At 53.2% G+C, this 20526-nt stretch overlaps 1 protein-coding gene across 1 annotated transcript in view; it reads left to right on the top strand.

Annotated features, from left to right (window-relative positions):
• The first annotated feature begins 3720 nt into the window (after positions 1-3720).
• Positions 3721-20526, top strand: part of COL23A1 (collagen type XXIII alpha 1 chain) — a 32395-nt gene continuing 15589 nt past the window's right edge. Inside the window, exons 1-13 of the mRNA XM_007463132.1 lie at positions 3721-3780; positions 5926-5952; positions 7396-7422; positions 8779-8805; positions 12159-12266; positions 13142-13177; positions 13591-13617; positions 14310-14336; positions 15322-15375; positions 15920-15982; positions 16385-16429; positions 17985-18062; positions 20222-20275. Of these exons, the coding sequence (XP_007463194.1) occupies positions 3721-3780; positions 5926-5952; positions 7396-7422; positions 8779-8805; positions 12159-12266; positions 13142-13177; positions 13591-13617; positions 14310-14336; positions 15322-15375; positions 15920-15982; positions 16385-16429; positions 17985-18062; positions 20222-20275 (633 nt within the window). The remainder of the gene's footprint in view (positions 3781-5925; positions 5953-7395; positions 7423-8778; positions 8806-12158; positions 12267-13141; positions 13178-13590; positions 13618-14309; positions 14337-15321; positions 15376-15919; positions 15983-16384; positions 16430-17984; positions 18063-20221; positions 20276-20526) is intronic.

Raw genomic sequence — 20526 nt, 5'->3', positions numbered from 1 at the left:
AGGGTGACAGAGGGAGGGAGCAAACCCATGAAGGTAAGAGATGACAGCAGTGGCACAGCCTGGCGTCCCATTGCCAGCCACTAGGAAGGCCACACAAAGGTCCCTCCCCAGCACTGCTCACCCGAGAGCCAGTGCAGACTCCACCTCTGTGTCCACTTCCCTGTAGGGTCTCATGACTTGGGTTGGTCTGAAAGAGGAGACAAAGGACACTAACCTGGGACCCGTGTTGAACTTGTCATTTGAGAGAAGGACAAGACCTCCATTTACAGCTGAGGAAACTGAGGCTCTAGGCTGCTCGGGTCCCTGAGCGAGGCAAGGGGCATGGGCCAGCACAGGGGCTCTGTCGTCCTGGCGTGCGATTCAGCGCACCACAGGGATTTGTTTGCTTCCACACATCCGAAAGCATCCTGGAACTCAGCTGATCTGCACCAGGGAGGAGTGATTTAAAGCAGAACCCAGGCTTGTAAACAGCTGTGGGGCTTCGTGGAGGCCAGAAAGGGATGAAAACCTCTGGTGAATTCCACAGCTTTGATCAGGCAGGGGAGGCAGCCGGCAGGAACCGAGCGCCTCCAGGCATAGTGCTGTGGCATCTGACTCTCAGGATCACCCGTTCTGTGGAAGCTGAGGCTCAGAGAGGGGATCTGAACCCAGGGAAGGCCCAAGCCCTGCCTTCACTCCATGGGCTGCCCAGTGTCGTTCCTTCCGCTCCTCTGGTAGGCGACCCAGGGGGAGAAGCAGCTGGAGCGGCTGATGGTCGGGGAAGGGGAGGGCTGCCTTGATGGAATAAGACCCCATGCCACCAAGGCCATACCTCCACCCAGTCTGGGGCTCTGCTCGTCCAGATGGCCTGGCTTCCCAGAACCAGCTTGTCAGCTGCTGGGGCACTCAGCCTGGACCTTGCCCTGCCTTGGTCCAGCCTGACTACTGGACCCACCCCATGTTTGTCCTTGGCTCCCATCTGACCAGCCCCTGACCCTTCCCTCCTCTCAGAGCACCCAGAGCCAGGCTTGGGCCTCCCTCCAGCACATGGAAACACCTGGTTCATAGATGGTCCACACAGCCTGCCATCAGAGTTGCTTTGCTAAGACTCAGCCAGGCCCTGAGATGAGAGAGTCCAGTGAGGCTGGGAACATTGCCCTCCAGGAGACCCATAAGCAGAATGATAGCTCAGGCAAATCTTGCAGGAAAGAAACCTATTTCATAGGGTGTAACCCCTTATTTGACCATAGTATTCCCTTCCCCAGGCAAGCCTGTTATACCCTGCAAGACACTGTTCCTTGGACACCAGTTTGGGAAAGGCAGTATGTAGAGGCAGGGCCCATCCTCTAAGGTTCACAGCCCAGGGCCCAGCCTCCCCCAGGATAAGAGGGGTCAGAATCCATGCCCCAGAGCTAGGCAGGTCCATCTGACTCCAAAGCCAGGCTGTTTCCTCCTCCACCCAACCCTTCTGTGAGTCCCCTCTTCAGTGACTCCCAGTCACCACTGGTCACCTATCAGCCTCTCCAAGGGTCAGCTGTTTCCCCAGAGAGACAATTCAAGGGCCTGGGCACAGCCTTCTTGCCTAGGTGTCACCAGAGGTGATCCCAGAGCCACCTCCTCAGACTAAGGTCATGGCTGTGGGTCAGCTCCACCCACAAGGCTGAGCCAGCACCCTCTGGTCTCTAAACATTTGCACGTGGGCATTCTGTTTGCCAAGAGAATCTTCTTGGCATCATATCTAACCACATACAGCTCCACTCTTGGGTTCCCAGGGAATTCGAGATGGCTTTCCTTCAGCCCTGCGATGGGCGTTTCCAAGATTGCTGCTCTTAACGCCCCTTCTTGCCATTATTCAGAAACTACAGACTTTATTCATGTTTTTAAAACTCCAAGACCTGGGGCAAGGGCTCTGTGATCCCAAATACAGGCAGGGCCCTGGGTGGGAAACTTGGTTTTCTGCCACTTACAGGGCTTCTCACAAACGAGAAAGCTGGGGACCAAGGCTGCACCATCAATGCGCCATCGAGGACAGTCTTGGAGTTGGCAGAGGGGAGCATCCTGCCTGGAAGGCAGGATTCACTCTCAGGAAGGGGCAGCTGAGGTCTAACGCTCTCAGAGACAGCTGGTGGCACTGATTTTATCCCCTCTGGGGTCAAAGCCAAGGGAACATCCCCGGGCTCCCTTCTGCAGTGGACATTTCTAGAAAAGCAGGGCACCATGGCGCCGCGTGCTTCACGTCAGCTGGAACTGGCCCTGGCAGAGGGTCAAAGTGAAAGAGGGTCCAGGGAGCCCTTGCCCAGGGAGGGTCTGCTCAGTGAGGGAGACAGATGTACCAGGAATCTTGGAAAGAAGGCAAAGCCTATGAACCTTCTCCCTAGGTTCCCTGGACAGCCATCTGTCGCCCCCACTACCCTGTGCTGCAGAAGAGGGAGCACTCCATAGAGAGTGGAGCCTATTTCAAGCCCTTGGACAATCCCACTGACTCAGCTTCTTCATCTGCAGGAGGGGGCATGGCGCCTGTCTCCCAGGGCTGTGGCAAGGGCAAACCCTGTGAAGGATACGGAGTCAAGTCCAAAGCGAACCCTGCTCTGTGTCCTGGCCTTTATCAGGGACACCTTGGACTCATCACGCTGTCCAGTTCCAAGGCCTGCTCAGGGCACAGCTGCTGCTGGTGACTTAGCAGTGAGGCCCGCTGTGTTCTCCCTCCTGACATATGAAGAAAAGAGCTTTATTTAGTTCTAAGCTGCACCCTAGTCTCCTTTTTTGTTTGTTTTGTTTTGTTTCTTGTGACGAGGACTTTTAAGATCTACTCTCTTAGCAGCTTTCAAGTATACAATACAGTAGTGTAAACTAGAGTCCTCATTGCTGTACATTACATCCCTAGAACTCTTGTAACTAGAATGTTGTACCTTTTGACCCCTTCATCCATTTCACCCACACCCACGCCCCCTTCCTTCTGGCAACCTCCAATCTGTTCTCTGTATCTAGGAGCGTGGGTTTTTTTGCTGTTGTTTTGTTTTAGATTCCACATATAAGTGAGATCATGTGGTATTTGTCTTTCTCTGCCTGACTTTTTTACTTAGCATAATGCACCTCAAGTTCCATCCATGTTGTTGCAAAAGGCAAGATTTCATCCTTTTTTATGGCTGGATAGTATTCCTGTGTGTGTGTGTGTGTGTGTGTGTGTGTGTGTGTGTGTGTGTGTGTGTGTGTGTGTGTGTGTGTGTGTGTGTGTGTGTGTGTGTGTGTGTGTGTGTGTGTGTGTGTGTGTGTGTGTGTGTGTGTGTGTGTGTGTGTGTGTGTGTGTGTGTACCACATCTTCTTTATCCATTCATCCATCGATGGACACTTAGGTTGTTTCTATGTCTTGGCTATTGTAAATAATGCTACAGTGGGGGGTACAGATAACTTTTCAAATTACTGTTTTCATTTTCTTTGAATAAATACCCTGAAGTGGAATTGCTAGATCATAATGTGGCTTTATTTTTTATTATTTGAGGAACCTCCACACTGTTTTCCATAGTGGCTGCACAATTTACATTCCCACCAGTAGCACACAGGGCTTCCTTTTTCTCCACATCCTCACCAACACCTGTTACTTCTTGAAAAGGAAGGAGCTCTACTTAGTTCTAAACTGCATCTTAGTCTCTTTTTAATTTCCATCTGCATTATGGCTTTTTTTAATCCATGCAGAATAGAGAAGGGCAAAGTTTGCACTGTGTTTGGGCTCAGGTCAGCAGGATGGACAGACACATGCAGGGCCTGGGCACAGAGTCTGCAGTGGCAACCACACTGGACAAGGTGACTGGGGGCCCGTGGGCAGGCAAGATCCAGTGGGCAATGGGACAGAGCAGGGAAGGTTTGAACAGAGGCATGCAAGGGCGGACAAGAGGGGAGAGTGGCCAGAGGCCAGGCAAGACCACTGCCGTGGCTTGAGTGCAGTGTGGACACAGAACTGAAGTGCCTGCCATGTCGGCTCCAGCCCCCACTTCTTCTGGTTGCATGGCCTGGGGCAAGGCCTTCCCCTCACTGGGCCTCAGTTTCCTCCTCTGTAAGATGGTTATGATAACACCTTCTTTACACAGGGCTTCTGTTGTGATTCAGGCAGAGTGTGGAGGCCACCAATAGCCCCCAGAAGAGACCCAGGATGGGACTGGGCCCTCTGTGTTATGGCAGCTGAGAGGGCTACGCCAGGTTGAGGGGTCCCCCGTAGAGATGCCCAGAGGGACATGGCCCTGAGGAGGCCTAGCAGGGCCTGAGCATGGGGGGTAGATGAGGGACAGGACCTACTTTTAGAGGACTGCTAAAGGGAAAAGCCTTTTCATATGGATCCAGGTCAGGACAGCCAGGAGCTGGCCCAAGGAGACAGGCCAGCTAGGACAGCTTCTGATGAGCTGCAGATGGCGGGGACTGAAACTGCACCTGACCAGGAGCCCCCAGGGCCTGGGCCCCCAAGACCTTGGAATGGCCCCACTCCCCCTCTCCTGGGACCCCAGCTGCCCCCAGGCCATCACCCTGACATCCAGACCCTCAACTGAATGTGAAGCGAATGACCAGAAGCACTTAGGAGACCAATTTTCAGAATTGCCCTGGTTTCCTGCCTGAAGTGAAGCCCTTGAGTGAAGGCACCAAGGAGCGGTCGCTCTCACAGCATCTGGGGAATCTGCAGATGGCTGTCGGCCAGGGCAGTCTGGAGACCCAGCCAGAGAAACTGGCTGTTTACCACTGGACCCAGCACGCAGGTGGACCCAGTCCATGGCACCCCCATTGGATTCCTCTACACCTCCACAAGGGTATAGAGGAATCCAGTGAGGCTTTGTCAGGTGGGTGGACAGTGGGAGCTGTTGAGCAGTGGTCACCAGCCGTCTGAAGACACCACAAAGCCCCCAGACCACTGAGAGGCCCCAGCTCTCTAGACTCACCCTTGTATTATTTGACATTTGCCTTCAAAGACCACCGCAGTGCAGGGAGCTGAAAGAGCTTTCAAGACTCTTCCTGTTATGTCTGAGTTCAGGCTACTCTAAGAAAGTACTGTAGACTGCATGGCTTATAAACCACAGAAATCTATCTCTTCAGTTCTAGAGGCTGGGAAGTCTGAGATCAGGGTGCCAGCACAGTCGGGTTCTGGTGAGGGCCCTCTTCTGGGTTGCAGACTTTCAGCTTCTCACTGTGTTCTCACATGGTGGAGAGAGAGCTAGAGAGCTCTCTGGGGTCCTTTTTATAAGGGCACTAATCTCATTCATGAAGGCTCCACCCTCATGACGTAATCACTTCCCCAAAGCCCCACCTCCACATACTATCACATTGGGGGTTAGGTTTCAACATATGAATTTGGGGGGGACACATTCAGTCCCCAACAAGTTACAAGTGACAGAAACTCAATTCAAACTGGCTTAAGGAAAGAAATGTATTCGCTGACAAACAGAAAGAAGTATGCAGAGGTAGTTTCAGCTTCAAGCCCTTTGTGTGCCTTTCTCTCTGTCTCTCAGCTCTGCCTTCCTCTCTGTTGGCTCTTTCTCAAGCAATGTGGTGCCCCCAGGAGCTCCAGGATTAGCCCCATCAGGAGAAAAGAATCCTCTTTCTTCTAAAGCTCCACCATTCAAAGTCCCAGGCACGACACTCATACCTGAACTACTCACCCTGGCCGAGGGAATATGGTCACATGTCCAAACCCTATGGGGTGGATGGGGGTGGCTTTGGAGAAGAAACGGGCTGTGTTATCAGAGGAGAGGATTCTGGACAACAAACAGCACAGAGATGCCCCCACCCTGAGTCCACGTGAAATGTACCCAAGACCATGGGCTCGGGGCAGGCTTTGGTCTCTTGTCACTCAATTGTGCCTCTGGGTCGTAAAACACAGAAGAAATGCCTTTCCTGTGTGTAACCTCTGTGCTCTCTCACTCTCTCTCTCACTTTCTCTCTCTCTCTCTCTCTCTCGTTTTCCAGGGGCCACTGGGTCTGGATGGCAAGCCCGTAAGTGATAACAGGGCAGTTGTTGGTGTTCCTGGGATGGGGCTGCCCCTGGGGTTGGGAGTTACCGTGGATGCCAGAGAGAAGGGCCACTAAGAACCTGGTTTAGCATGGAGAGAAGCTGTTTGACCATCAGACTTGAGTTTAAATCCAGCTCCACCACCTGCTGACTGTGCAACCTTGAGGAGACCTCTTCACCTCCCCAGCCTGAGGCTTCTGTTTGTCAAACAGGCATATTAACTCTCCCCACAGGGATGCTGGGGATGCAAAGAACTGTGAACAGCACTGTCCCTGGTGCCCAGTCAGCCCTCAAAACACAGAAGGCCCTCCCAGCAGAGCCCAGGCACAAAGCATCCCCTCATACAGTCTCAAGACTTAGATGGTGGACATCAGGCTGAAGAGTTCTCAACACCTGGACCAGAAGCATATCGTCCACTGGCATCCTTAGCAGAATGAATAAGATGCACACAGAGACAGCATAATAAAATGAATAATTGGACATGGATGGAAGGAAGGGAGGACAGATGGATGAATAGATTGATGAACAGATGGACAGATAGATGGATGAATGGATGGGTGGATGGAAGAAGAGTCAAATGAGGTAATGAATTGTACACACAGTTGGACGCATGGAAGAGTCGCTGAGTTAGTGGATGGATAAATGCATGATGGTTGAGCAGACAAGTGAGTGAAAAAAATGAATGAATTAACAAATGATTGAAGAGCTGACTGATGATGAGTGCATTATTAAAGAAGGGGAAGAAAGAACCCACTACCTAGATGGATGAGTTGTTGAATGAGTGAATGAGCGAATCCATCACTACCTGAAGGGAACATAGATGTCTTGGGAAGGAGGCCAGTGATTGAGGTCCCTGACCAAGACTGTGAACCCCAAGCTGGCCCACTGCAGCCTGGCCCCCACCCCGGGGTCTCTGAGCTGCACAGTTGGTGCCTTGTGTGTGGCCTGACCCGCTTCCCTAGAAGTCCTGGTAACTTGGCAAGACTGAAAGAGACACATTTCCCTGCAGCCAGAGAGTGATGGCAGCCACCATGGCCTGCAGGGAGCCACCTCCACATTCACACACCCCCAGACCCTGAAGACAGTGACCTCCTCACTGGTACCTGGGCACAACGGGTGCTGAAGCAGGGAGGGCTCTGTTCTCTGGGGGAAATGATTAGCATATGTGCCCCTGTCCAGAGAGGATGCCAGTGACCGCCCCAGTCTCCTGTCCTCCTCGTGGTGAGCGCTGAGGTTCAGAGCTTCCTTGGGGCCAGCACAGGCAGCCCTCATAAAGGCTGATAGGCATGTATGTTTTTTCACTCAGCTGCCCACAGCTCTGCTCAGCCTCACAGGCCCTTCTGCCCTCAAAGCCTCAGGGAAGATAGAAGGGGGCTAGCCTAGTGCTCTTCACTCACTCCTGTTCTTTCTCTATCTTCCTTCTCCAGGGATTTCCAGGCCCCAAAGGAGAAAAGGTAAGTGATGCTGGAAGGTGTCCAGATGCAGTAGGCTGATAAAGGAGGCCAGGAACCTGCCTTCAAACCCCAGCTCCATAGTGTGACCTTGGGCAAGTTACATTCCCCTCCTGGAGCCTTACTTTCCTCATCTGTGAAGTGCCTACCTCCTAAAATGGTTACAAGGCTTACATTTGACAATTTAAAGTACCTGGAGGGTTGAATCCGAGTTCTCCTGGCACCAGAGTGTAACAAAACTCAAAGCACAGTCTACCCAGAATGACGAGTTTCCAAAATAATCAATCCTGAAAAGGGGAAGGTGCCAGAAGAGCCTGTGGAATTGAACACTGACTGTTGATGGCATTCTTTGTGGGGAGGACACCCCCCCCCCCAGGAAAACAAATGGCAGAGAGCTAACCCTTTGCAGCCCTTTGTGAGAAGGTCTTCCCTGACATTTGGCACTAAACGTCACCGTCAGGCTCCTGGAGGGCTGGGAACTCCAAGTGACTTGGAGGGGAGCAGGAGAGAGGGGAGACATGTGTGTCCCCCAGTGGAGTCAGGGGAAGGAGGGGCCATAACAGACCTGGGTGTGGTAGAACCGACAGGGCACTTCTAAGGCAGGGCAGGGCAGGGCTGGGCTGGGCTGCGCCACTGCTACATGGCCCACATAGGTCAGGGCAGCCAGGGTTCCGGTCCACCCTCAGGGCTGAGCAAAGGCACAGGATCTGGTGTTCAGAGCCTCAGGTTTGCATTACAGCTCCACCACCAACTGTGTGGCCTTTGGCAAGTTACCCAGCTCTCTGGGCCTCAGTTTCTCCATCTGTAAATTAAAACCAACCTCTCATGGAGAAGGCTGCACGAGGTAACTGTCTGAATGTTCTTTGTAGATGATGAGACACCCGTGCAGTTGGCAGGTACAGTGATTGCCTTCCTGCCAATTCTGGCTGATGCCACCGAATCATAGAAATGATTAAGGTAGGGGCTTTGAAAACAGAGAGAAATTGAGGTCTTGGCATCTACTGCTACGTAGCATACTGCCCCAAAACTTGGTGACTTAAAACAGTAAATCAGTTATCATCCCTCATTATTCCCAGGTTCGGGGGTTCCACTCTGCTGTGTCTGGGGGCTGCCAATAGATAACAGACCACCTGGCTCCAAGCCCTGGATCTACTAGCTGTGTGACCTTGAGGAAGTTACTTAGCCTCTCTGTGCCTCAGTTTCCTCATTGGAAATGGAGATGACATAGAGCCTGTATTTTTTTTTCGTAGAATGAAGTGAGACTGTGTATGTGAAGCACTGAGCACAGAGTAAATTCTCCACACATGTGAAGTGGTAATAAAAGTAGTGGTGATGTATCACCCTGTTTTTTGTTCCTAGGGTGCACCAGGAGACTTTGGCCCCCGGGTAAGAACGGAGCGAGACGCTCCCCTGATCCCACGTGGTTTGTTTCATATCATAATAAGGTATACCTAGCGTTTCTTCTGGATCCCTATGCTTATCACAGAAAAAAGTGAGCAAGCAGCCCCTCCCCACCCGTGGTCTATCTCGCTGCCTGTTTTCACTTCAACATCCGCTGGGTGGAAGCCCCAAGCACCTTGATTTGGCCGAGGCTGCCATCCCCTGCACAGACAGGGACTCTCTGGCAGACATCCAGTCACCCTTATCACCGTAGATGGGCAGACAGTAGGGCTGGCACTGGGCCCAGACTGGAGACTGATCTTCCTGAGGGCAGCTGGCACCCAGGAGGAGGGAAGACTGTGGATGTAGCCAGCAGCCCTGAGCCCAGAGTTCAGCTCTGCCACTTACCAGCTGAGTGACCTGGAGTGAGTCACCTTCCCCTCTGAGACTCAGTTTCTCCAACTATGAATGGGGATGACATCCTTGACCCCAAGCCACTGAGGTGAAGATTCATGGCAATCAGGAAAGTGGGCACCCGGCACCCCAAGTGGGAACAGTAGATCAGAGTCTCTGTCCAGCCCACTTCTAGCCCTTCGTGCCCCCTGAGTCCAGGCACCCAGAAGTGCCTTGTTCCGAACCAGGGTTCTCCTCAACGGAGGCTGAAGCAGAGTGGAGACCTCTGCTGGTTGGGCCCCACAAAGCAGGTCTTGGCAATTTGGTGGAGAGTTTAGCTGGGGATGCCCACTCGTGGATCTCTGTGCAGCTCAAGCTTTCCCCTGGCTGGTGGGGGCATTTCTAAAGGGGCTTCCCAAGAGCAGCATTCTAAGCGGCACGAGACCAGTTAAGAGCTACCTCCAGAACGGACACAGTAGCACGTCCACTGCATTCTATCGGTCACAGCAGTCACAGGGCCCGCCCAAGTCAAGAGGGTGGAGAAATGGACTCCAGCTCTTGGGGGAGTGCAAGGTCCCATTGAAGAGGAGCCCGTGGGATGGGAGCAAGGATAGCACCCATGTTTGGAGAATGTGTTCCGCTACTTCCAATGACCAGGCTTCCTCTCTCCAGGCGGGGTTAAGTGGCTTTGCCTCCAGAAATAGCCTGGTCGTTTCTAAATCACCCTCCTGCCTTTCTCATCACACACCTCTTTGCCAACTAGATGGTTTTCCCGAGGCTCAGTCCAGGATTTATAAGTAGAGACCATCATGTGTACAATCGCCGAATCCTCAAGGTAGACTGGTGGAGTCTGGGCTGCTTGTGTGCGCACTCCCCTCGACTCACCCCACATTCCCAGGGGGAGACCTCAGCCATCCGATCCTGGCGGGAGGAGGAGGAGGAGGCTGACCAGCCTCATTCCAAGTAACTCAGGATAAGACCCTAAACCACCTCTAGAACCTGCTCAAGTATCTACACCCATTCTCTGCCTTGGTAAGGAGCTTCCAGGCCAGTGGTTCCCACCCTGAGCCCTTGAGCTATTAAAGGAGCAGCAGTGGGCGGGGTATCTTCAACTGATTCCTAACACCGTGTAAAATGAGAAAGGAATGACCCACCACTATTGCCACTCTGGTTGGGTGACCTTACCAAACTCAGTTGTCTTTTGGCTGGAATTCTATCTTCTTGGTCAGGACCCTGGCTGAGTCAGACTGATCAGAAGATCTGCGTGGTGGACATTGTGAGCTTCAGTTAATTTTTTAATTAGGAAAACAAGTGAGCTATGTCTTAAGTGCCGTGGTCTAGAGAACCAAGTTCTCTCATATCGTGGGGTCACAGATGAAAAATACTGTCTAAAAGAGACTCTTGCCTCAGTGGTCAGAGGAGACAGTGCCTTTCCTAGCTCTGTAACCTTGGGTAAATGATTACATTCTCTGACCCCTGGCTACTCCATCTGTAAAATGGGACAATAGCAGTGCCCTGGCCAGGTGGTCGCAGGGTTGGGTGAGATAACCTCCAGGTAGGCCTCACTCCTCAGCACTTGGGCACACAGCAGGGGCCCAATCCACAAAAGGCTTCTTCCTTTCTTGGTGACAGGAAGGTTAGGAACTGCTGGCACTGAGCCAGATGTGCCACATTACTGTGCCCTGAGCCAGTGCTGGGCGGGCACCACTGAGGCAGCAGGAAGTGCTGGGGGCACTGTGGTCTCTCCTCCTCTCCTCCTTGCAGGTGGGGCCACAAGGTGAGGGCTCTGGCTGCCTGAGGTCTGACCCATTACTAACACGGCTAAGAGTGAGGGATTTGGTGCTGCATGAGAGAGACGGTGTGGTCCTTTGTCGCTCTTTTTTTTTTTTTTTTTTTTTTTTTTGAGATAATTAAAAATTCACAGGCAGTTGTAATAAATAATACCCCGTGTACCCATCATCCAGTTTCCCCCAGTGGTGACATCTTGCATTGCTGTAGTACAACCTCACAACCAGGAAATTGACACTGATATAATCTGCCAACCTTGTTCCATTTTCACCCATTTTACTTATTTGTACAGTCTACTTATTTCCATGCAATTTTATCACCCTTGAGATTTGTGCAACCACCACCCAAAGATCCCTCCTGCTATCTTTTTATAGCTGCAGTTACCTCCCTCCCTGCCCCCATGCCTAACCCCTGGCAACCACTAATCTGTGCTCCATCTCTATAAATTTGCATTCCAAGAATCTCATGTAGATGCAGTCATCTAGTAGCCAACTTCTGAGATTGGCTTTTTTCACTCAGCATAAATCTCTTGAGATGCATCCAAGTTGCTGCATGTTTCAGTACTTTGTTCCTTTCTATTTATTGCTGAGCAGTATTCCATGACATGGATGTACCCCAGTTGTTTAATCATTCACCATTGAAGGACATTTGGATTGTTTCCTGTTTGGAGCTATTATGAATAAAGCTGCTGTGAACATTCATGTATGGGCTTTTGTGTGAACATGTTTCTGTTTATCTGGGACAAATGCCCAAGAGTGTGCCTCTATCACTTAATAGAGCAGGAGCTGACCGACCAGGAAGGTCTTTCAGGAGGCTTGCAGTCCCCATTCCAGAAGGAAGGGCACTGGTTGGGCACTTGTGCTTTGTCCCACGCCTAGTGTGTCTCATCTCTCACCTAAACGCCGTAGCTGGGCTTCAGGCACTGAGAGCTGGAGACATGGAGCATGCCGTGGAGTGTACAAGATCCTCTTGGCCTCTTATGCAGAGGTATAGGGACCTGTCCCTTTGTGTGGCCGCCAAGAAGTGGCAAGAGGCCCAGTAACAAACCCCTTTCCTCTGAGCCTGCCGAGGGCTGGGAAGGTGAAGGCATCTGGCCGCCCATCTGAGGAGGGCTCTCTCTGGAGGCCAGAACCCCTTCCCCTCAGCCTCAGAGTCATGCTGGGCCCCATCTCTTTCAGGGAGATCAAGGGCAAGATGGAGCTGCTGGGCCTCCAGGACCCCCTGGGGCCCGGGGCCCTCCTGGCGACACTGGGAAAGATGGCCCCAGGGGAGCACCAGGCCCAGTGGTAAGAGAGAGCATGGAGCTGGACCACCCAGGACGTGGTTCTGTACTTACCAAAACTCCAAACGCTGATCCTAGAATCAATGTCAACCCTAGCCCTATCCCAAACACCAACCCAGACTCTTACTCCAGTCACACCTTAAATCTGACACTAACCAGGTCCTTAACCCCAATTTAGACCTTGACCCCAAACTCACTCCCAAATCCAGATCCACACCCCCAATTCAGATTGTTATCCAGACCCTAACTCTCACCCCTACAGACTCTGACCCAGCTCTTATCCCCTCACTCTAACCCCACATAGATTCATAGACCCTAACCCTAACCTTGGTTATAGTCTCAGTCCCAGTCTACGCCCGGAGACCCATATGAGGCTGCTGTCTTTGCAGATCTCTACCAACCTCTTCTCCCTCTCTCTCTCTCTCCCTCTCAGTCTCTCTTTCTTTCTTTTTATCTCTCTGTTTTTTCTTTACCTCTCTCTCTCTTTCTCCCCAGTACTAACTAAGCCTCAGTTGTCCTCCCATAGTCCTAACCCCAATACCGGAGGCCAAATCTCATTGTACTGCCTCTTTCCTTCACCTAGGGGCTCCAACCTGTACTTTCCCTCAAATGCAGAGCTGGCACCTCCACCAAACTGCCACCAGGGTCCCCTGTCAGGGCAGCTACTCAATTGGCTCACCAGTTCCTTGTCATGTTGGGCATATAATTCCCTGAGCCTCAACTTTCTTGTCTGTGGGGTGGGGACAGTGATGCCCACTTTTCAGAAGTTTGGTGAGGACAAAATGTACTTGCAGCCCCAGCCCAGGATCTTGCGGGAGATGGGGGCTCAGTCAACTGTGAGCCCCTGCCTCCTCTCATTGCTCTCTTATGCCTCCTCAGGGTGCCAAAGGAGAAGCTGGACAAGATGGCGAGACGGTCAGTATCCAGGGCATGTCAGAGGTCCGGGCTGGCAGGACCGTGGTTCCAGGCCCAGAAGCCCCTCTCCCACACACAACCACATCGGGGTTGGGTGTGCGGCTGTATGTGTGTGCACGCCTGCACTCTTGCCCCCCACCACCTGTGGGGAGCAGATGGGCCAGGACTCCAGCCCCAGCAGAATTCTCACAGACCCAGACCCCTGGGAGGGAGCCTGCAGTCCACTTGTAACTGCTTGAGATCTAAAGCAGATTTCTGTCCAAGATACGAATGGGTGGCACAGCCGGGTTCCAGAGACAGCCCTGCCTGCCCTCTGGGACTTGGCGTCACCCTTTATAAAACAAGGATGCTAAGGAAGACAGCCCGGGAGCCCTGTCTGGGATCACGTTTAACACCCCTTCTTCTCATTCCAGGGCCCAAGTGGACCCCCAGGGCCCAAGGTAAGTTCCTCTCACTCCTGTCTCAGGCCTGGGGATGGGGGGCTCCCTCACCCCACCACCTTCCCCTCCCCCACCCCCACTGAAGCCAAAGTGGCAGGGTTAGAAGACCAAGTTCTGTAACCTTAGGCAAGTGACTTCATCTCTCTGTGCCTCAGTTTACTCATCTGTCAAATGGGGTCATGATAAACTTTTCCTGCCTTTCCTTCACAGCAGGTTGTGAGGATCGAATAATAAAATCCATTAGCTTGTCAGCTCTCTTTTCTTCCCTCCTTGAGCAGCACCTGCCAGGGTGGGAAGGCAGGCTATCGTCCTCCCTGAAGGAGCCAGAGCCCCTGGATGGAGCAGGAGGGAAAGGTGGGAGAGGAGCCCCCTTTAGTGAGTGCCTGCTGGGAGTCAAGGGCCTTCAATGCATTCCCTCTAATCTCACAGCCACTCTCTGAGGCTGGGGGAGTCAGAGCCCTTCTTTCAGGAGCAGTGACTTGCCCAGGGTCACTCAGCTTGGGAGGGACCAGGTCAGGGTCGGAGTGGAGTCCAAGACCGTCAGCCCCAGCACCACATGCATCTCTCTGAGGGGCTCGGGGTCTTTGCGCTGTGCTGGATGGGGGTCATCAGGGCCACTTCTACCAGAGGAGCAGGCACCTGGTGTCCAGGTGGCTCTGACATCTCTTGCATCCCCACTGTCTCCCCTGCAGGGTGAGCCCAGTGTTCCTGGAAAGAAGGTGGGGGTGGCTGTGGACGGCCTTCTTGGCAGGGATGTGGGAAGTGGCTGGAGAGAAGGGCAGGGGCTGGGCACGGCAGAACCCAACCTAAGTCCTGACTGTGGGTGGCAGCTCTGACTTCTGTCTCTGAAGCCAGGATCTCATTCATTCACTCATTCACCCACTCTTAGAGAAATACATCAAACACATACAATTACTCAAACATATCAGATTTGTTCCCATGTCAAATTGGTTCTCAAAGTGTGATCCCTGGATCAGCAGTATCAGCGTCACTGGGGGCGCATTAGACATGTGTGTTCGGGGCCCATCCTAGAGGCCCCGAGTCAGAGACACTGGGGGTGGGCGTGCTCTGTTCAGGCAGCGCCCTGAGTGGTGCTGACATGTGCTCAAGTTTGGGAACCACTGACCCAGATTAATCTTCCCCCATTGCTTCCCGTGGCTGGGCCTCCTCTTCCTCCTACTGGGCTCAGCAAAGCTGCCCCCTCCTCCGGGGGACCGTCCGCAGCCACCTACTGAAACACATGCTCTCCCTGAGTCCCTCTCTATCCCACCATTCTCTTATATTCTCTTGTCTACTTCCTGGCATGGGGCTATGAATTTATCTGGATATTTCCTTGCCCTCAGTCTCCTCTGACTCATTGAGCAGGGACCCCATCTGCCTGGCCTGCAGAGGGTGCTCAGAGATGTTTGCTGGCGGAGGGAATGAATTCCCTCTCCTTCACCCACCCATCCGTTCCTTCTGCATACACCTGCTAAGGTGTGCTCTGGGCTAGTGGGGACAGGGGACAGAGGTGTATCTGACCCCACCCCTGCCCTAGAGGGACGAAGAGAGAGGGGCGCTGCCCCAACCCAGTATGACCAGTGCTGCTGCCAGGAGTGGACTGGTGTGCTGGGGAGTACAGAGGGGGGATGGCCAACTGACTGCCAGAGGACCCAGCCAGTGTGTGCCGGTTGAGGGCTGCAGCCTCCACTGTTCTCTCCTCAGGGGGATGATGGGACACCAGGCCAGCCAGGGCTCCCAGGAGCCTCAGGGCCCAAGGTAGGTACATGTCCCTCCCTCAGGGGTCGCCCTGCCTCCCACCTCCCCAGTTCCCACCTGCCTGGTGAAGCCCTACGCTGCCCTTTCACATCATGGCACATGGGTTGATGACCAGGACAGGCCAGAGGGAGGCAAGCAGTAAGGCCAGGGTCCCACTTACCAACAGGCCTGGCAAGTCACCCAAGCCATTTGCCTCCCCTCACACCCTCAAGTCTTCTGGTTCCCATCTTAGGTGGCCCCACTCTACCCAGTCCCCAAGGCAGGAACTGGGTGTCTTCCTTGCTTCCCCAACCCCTTAAGACAACCACCAAATCCTGGCCAGCCTGCCTCCAAACTGGCTGAGCCCCTGAGCTGCTCCAACCATGTGCCAAGACCAAACCAGAAGGGGCCTTGGTCCTGAGTCCTCTGGGCTGCACTGAGCCCATGCCCCCCAACCCCCGGGTGGGCTCAGGCACGTTCTCAGGAACTACTCCGGAAGCCCGCAGACCCAGGCGGTCCCCAGCCTGCCCCCAGCGCTCTCTCACAGCACACGCCTCTGTTGCAGGGCAAGCCAGGGAGCGCGGGGCCTCAGGGAGAGAATGGTGTGGACAGAGCCCTGGGGCCCAAGGTGACATCACAGTCCACTGCTCTGGTTCCCAAAGGCCCATCACGGGGGAGATGGGTTTCACCTCCAATATGCCCTTTTAAGTTGGGAGTCCAGGAGGTCCCAGGCCCAGGGGTCTTGTTTGATTGGCAATCAGAAGCCCACCTGGGGGCGGGTGGCAGTGGGTCTGGGTGAGTGATGAGGCCTCCACTGTGTAGCCTTGGGCTTCTGGGCCTCAGTGGCCCATCTCTACACAACGAGGGGTCATAGGAAGGTCTCACAGGCCCTCCCTCAGGGAGCCCCATTCCTGGGATGCCAGTCATGTCCACTCGGCCCTGTGTCCTTTGGGGAAGAGGGGACTAGAGGGGGCAGGGGAACTTTTGGCTTCAGCCCTGCACAGCTGGCTGCAACCATGTGTCTCCACAGGGGGAGCCCGGCCAGCCAGGCACCGATGGAGCCACAGGGCCACGGGTAAGCAGTCTTCCCCCAGCCACACCAGTGGGATCCAGGGGCCTGATTCCTTCTGAAGCCCCTGTCTCCCAGAGACCCCAGAAGAGCTGGCAGGAACTGGGAGTCTTTTTTTAATAATAATAATTCATTAGTGATTTTTTTTTTTTTTTTTTTTTTTTTTTTTTTTTTTGGCTGTGTTGGGTCTTCATTGCTGAGTGTGGGCTTTCTCTAGTTGCAGTGAGTGGGGGCTACTCTTTGTTTTGTGGTGCATGGGCTTTTTTTTTTTTTTTTTTTTTTTTTTTGCTTTTAGTCTCATAATACATGCTTTTGGTAAAATGTTCAACTATGGATGTGAAAATAAGAGTCCCGTCCTCTCCCCTCTCCTCCTCCCCAGGAAAGTGTCTGCCCTCCCAGACTCTTTTCTTGGCGTATTCAAACATGGACCTCGATTTGCAACATATGGCATTACCCTCCCCCCGTGGGGCCTTGCCTTTCCCCCAGCCCCACATCACCGTTCACCCCTGTCTCTGGAGCACAGCCACCGCAGCTGGTCCCAGATCTTTTGTGATGAGCCCCTATCAACACACTTTTAGAACTACATCCCAGCCCCTGTCATTGGCCCTGTGATTTCGGGCAATCACATCCCCCTTATGCTCCCAGAGGCTGCCTTCCTCCTCCAAAACACAGGTCTAAGCCCGCAGCCTGGTCGTGCAGGTGGCCAGGGAATTGGATTAAGCATTGAGTGTGGGAATTCAGTGTACACCTTACAGTTCCGTGAAGGCCATGACCGTGGAGGCAGCTGGCAAATGATGCCCTGGCCTGGGTCTCTCCATCCTGCGCAGATGGCCTCAGGCCTGACCAAAGTGCTCACAGACCCCGCTGCTCTCCTAGCAGAGAAGAGTCCAGTGGGGAGGTGAGGTTCAGATGAAAGGTGAGGTTCCAGCAGCAGTGCACATGCCTGTGAGGATGCGAGCCTGTGTGGACACATGCATGTGCAACACATACACGTGGACATGTGTGTAGGGGTGTGTGTGCTCAGGACCAGGAGCGAATGGGAGTGTCAGTGCCTGGTGTGTGCAGTCTCCACCCGAGGTTAAGAAACTGAGGTGCAAGGGCAGCATCCAGCCGGCATGTCTTTAGTTGGCCCCCACAGTGTTTTGGAGGGTTTGGGTGTTTTTGTTTGTTTGCCAACATTTAAAAATCTGAAGCACTTCACATCAAAATCAGACTCTCCATTTTCTCTCAAGAACGCAGGGATGGGCCTCAGTGGGCTTCAGTTCCCATGTGAAGGCAAATCACAGCCACCCCCAGGCTAGGCGGAGGTGTGTTCCTCAGTTGACCCCAGGCATCCCCCTTCCCTTGTGTCACCCCCTGCCTGGCCCCTGGATTGCTCAGTCAGGGTGCCAGTGCCTGAGAGAATGCAAGAAGACACCATGCTGGGGCCGCCCAGGGTACAGCTGAGAGCTGACCCATAGCTCACTGGCCTGTGTGCAGCCCTGGTTACTAGGTTCTCTGGGTAAGACAGAAATGACTACCATGCTTTTCCCTGAAATTCTTCCTCTTCTTTCTGCCTCAGGGTCCCCCAGGCCTCAAGGGTGAGCAAGGAGACACGGTGGTAATTGACTACGATGGCAGGATCTTGGATGCCCTTATGGTAGTGTTCCTGGTAGACCCTGATACACCCTTGCTGTTCGTTTCCTGAGGGAATATCCATTTACTTTGTGTATAAGTCCTGCACCTCTTTACACAAGGGACCAGTGGCAGCTTAACACAAAGCCTCCACATTCACCGGGTGCCTGATATGGAAGTCAACGCTGTGTGGAGACCCACACGATGCCGCGAGAGCTACTGTAAATGGGGCCCATGTGGCCCTGAGCTCCTCAGAGGCCAAGGCAAAAAGGGAAGCTCACCCTTCAGAAGCAGGAGGCAGGGCCTCCCGGGGCCTTCCTCGGGAACACAGGCTGGAAGGGGCTGGGTCTTCTAATGACCTCTGGGGGAGAAGAGTGTGGCAAGGCCTGCACCAGGAGGCTCAGGAGATGTATGGCCTCTGAGCCCTGCCCCAGTGCTGGGCAAACTTGGGACCCGTCACCGGTAGAGTGAGGGGTTGTGTGCCAGCTGCTCACAGGTACCAGGGAGGGGAGCTGGGGTGGGGGGAGGTGGTCCTCAGAGACAAGACTGGGTGTCAGCACCTAATCCCACCTGAGCTTCAATTTCAGTTATCTCCTACAGGCCTCAGGGAAGCACAAGCTGATGGTAATGGTGCCCACCCCAGGCCTGCATGGCGTGGTGTGGTGTGATGTGGCCCAAGGGCGTGCATGTGCATGAGCCGCGTGGAGAAGCCCTATGAGCTCAGAGAGGCAGGAGGTGGATTTTGGATGCCAGCTGGGGACAATGACTGGATTCGATGGGCAGTGGGCAGACACAGAGGGGTGAAGGGAGTGGTGTGAAAGGTGGGGATAGCTAGAGGCAGGGAAGCCACCGGGGAGGCATGTGCTGGGCCTGAACCTGGAGAAGGGTGGGTGGAATGGAGGAAGGTTGTAAGACCAGGGGCATCTCAGTGGAGGAGCCAACAAGAAGGGGCAGGTTGCAAGATATTGGAAGCAACCTTAGTGTCCATCAACAGATGAATGGATAAAGAAGATGTGTGTGTGTATATATACACACACATACAATGGAATTCTACTCAGATATTTAAAAATGAAAAACCTTAGTGTCCATCAACAGATGAATGGATAAAGAAGATGTGTGTGTGTATATATACACACACATACAATGGAATTCTACTCAGATATTTTTAAAAAATGAAATTTTGCCATTTGCAGCAACATGGATGGACTTGGAGGGTATTATGCTAAGTGAAATAAGTCAGACAGAGAAAGGCAAATACTATGTGATATCACTTATATGTGGAATCTAAAAAACACAACAAACTAGTGAATATAACAAAAAATAAGACTCACACATATAGAGAACAAACTAGTGGTTACCAGTGGAGAGAAGGAAGTGGGGAGGGGCAATATAGGGGTAAGGGATTAAGAGGTACAAACTATTATGTTTAAAATAAGCTACAAGGATATATTGTACAACACAGGGAACATAACCAATATTTTATAATAACTATAACTAGAGTATAACCTTTAAAAATTTGAATCACTATTTTGTACACCTGTAACTTATATAATATTGTACATTAATTATACCTCAGTTGTTAAAAAGTGGGGGCAGGTTAGTGAGAGGAAGTGGAGGGAAGAAACCTGGAACTTGCTGGGCTGGGGGCTGGGCAGCTGCAGCCTTTGTGAAGGGGCATGAGTGTGGGGGGTGATGGTGGGCAGCAGGCCTGTGGGAGTCCTGGGTGGGGACAGGAATTTGGGAGTGAAGACACCATCTCCTCCCAGTGAAACCGAGGGATGCCCAGGACCAGCAGATGGCACCAGAGTTCACAGGAGAGGCAGAGAGCACGGTGCTAGGCCACTGGTGGGAATGTGATCTTTGGCTGGCCTTGAATGCCAGCAAGGGTTTTACACTTGCTTCTAGAGGCAATGAGGAGCCATCGCAGGATCTTGAGCAGGAGTGTGTTGTGACAAAACCTATACTGAGGGCAGAGGGGTCCTGGGCCCTTCGTGGCAAGTAGACACTGTGACGTCTTACCCCGATACCTGGTGCCGTCTGCCTGGCCTCCCCCAAGACACAAGGCCTGACCTGACTAGGTGGGAAGGGGGCTATAAGGGTCACTGCTGCCTCCAGATGTAGGGGTGGGTGGGGAGTGATGGGGAGGCCCCACCTGAATACTGACCCCTTGACTTTCACACACAGGGTCCTCCTGGGCCACAGGGGCCCCCCGGGCCACCAGGGATCCCCGGAGCCAAGGTCAGTGCAGATGTAGCTATGTGGTCCCCCCAGGCCCCTGTCTCCAGGGCCCACCTCCCCTCTCCCCTCTGCCTCTGCTTCTCTCCCAACACCCTGGCCTGGCTTCTGGGGCTCAGAGAAAGTGGCCCTGCTCCTTCCTAACCAAGCTGGGTGCCTTCTTCCTGGCCCTGGGTTCTCCCTGGGATCATTCACACGTGTAATCCATAAATGGGCCCCTCATGACGTCACAAAGTCCTTTCGAACATAGGCAT

This window comes from Lipotes vexillifer, unplaced genomic scaffold, assembly GCF_000442215.2.
Source record: "Lipotes vexillifer unplaced genomic scaffold, Lipotes_vexillifer_v1.1 scaffold514, whole genome shotgun sequence".
NCBI lineage: Eukaryota > Metazoa > Chordata > Mammalia > Artiodactyla > Lipotidae > Lipotes > Lipotes vexillifer.
This window is presented reverse-complemented; position numbering and strand designations above follow the sequence as displayed.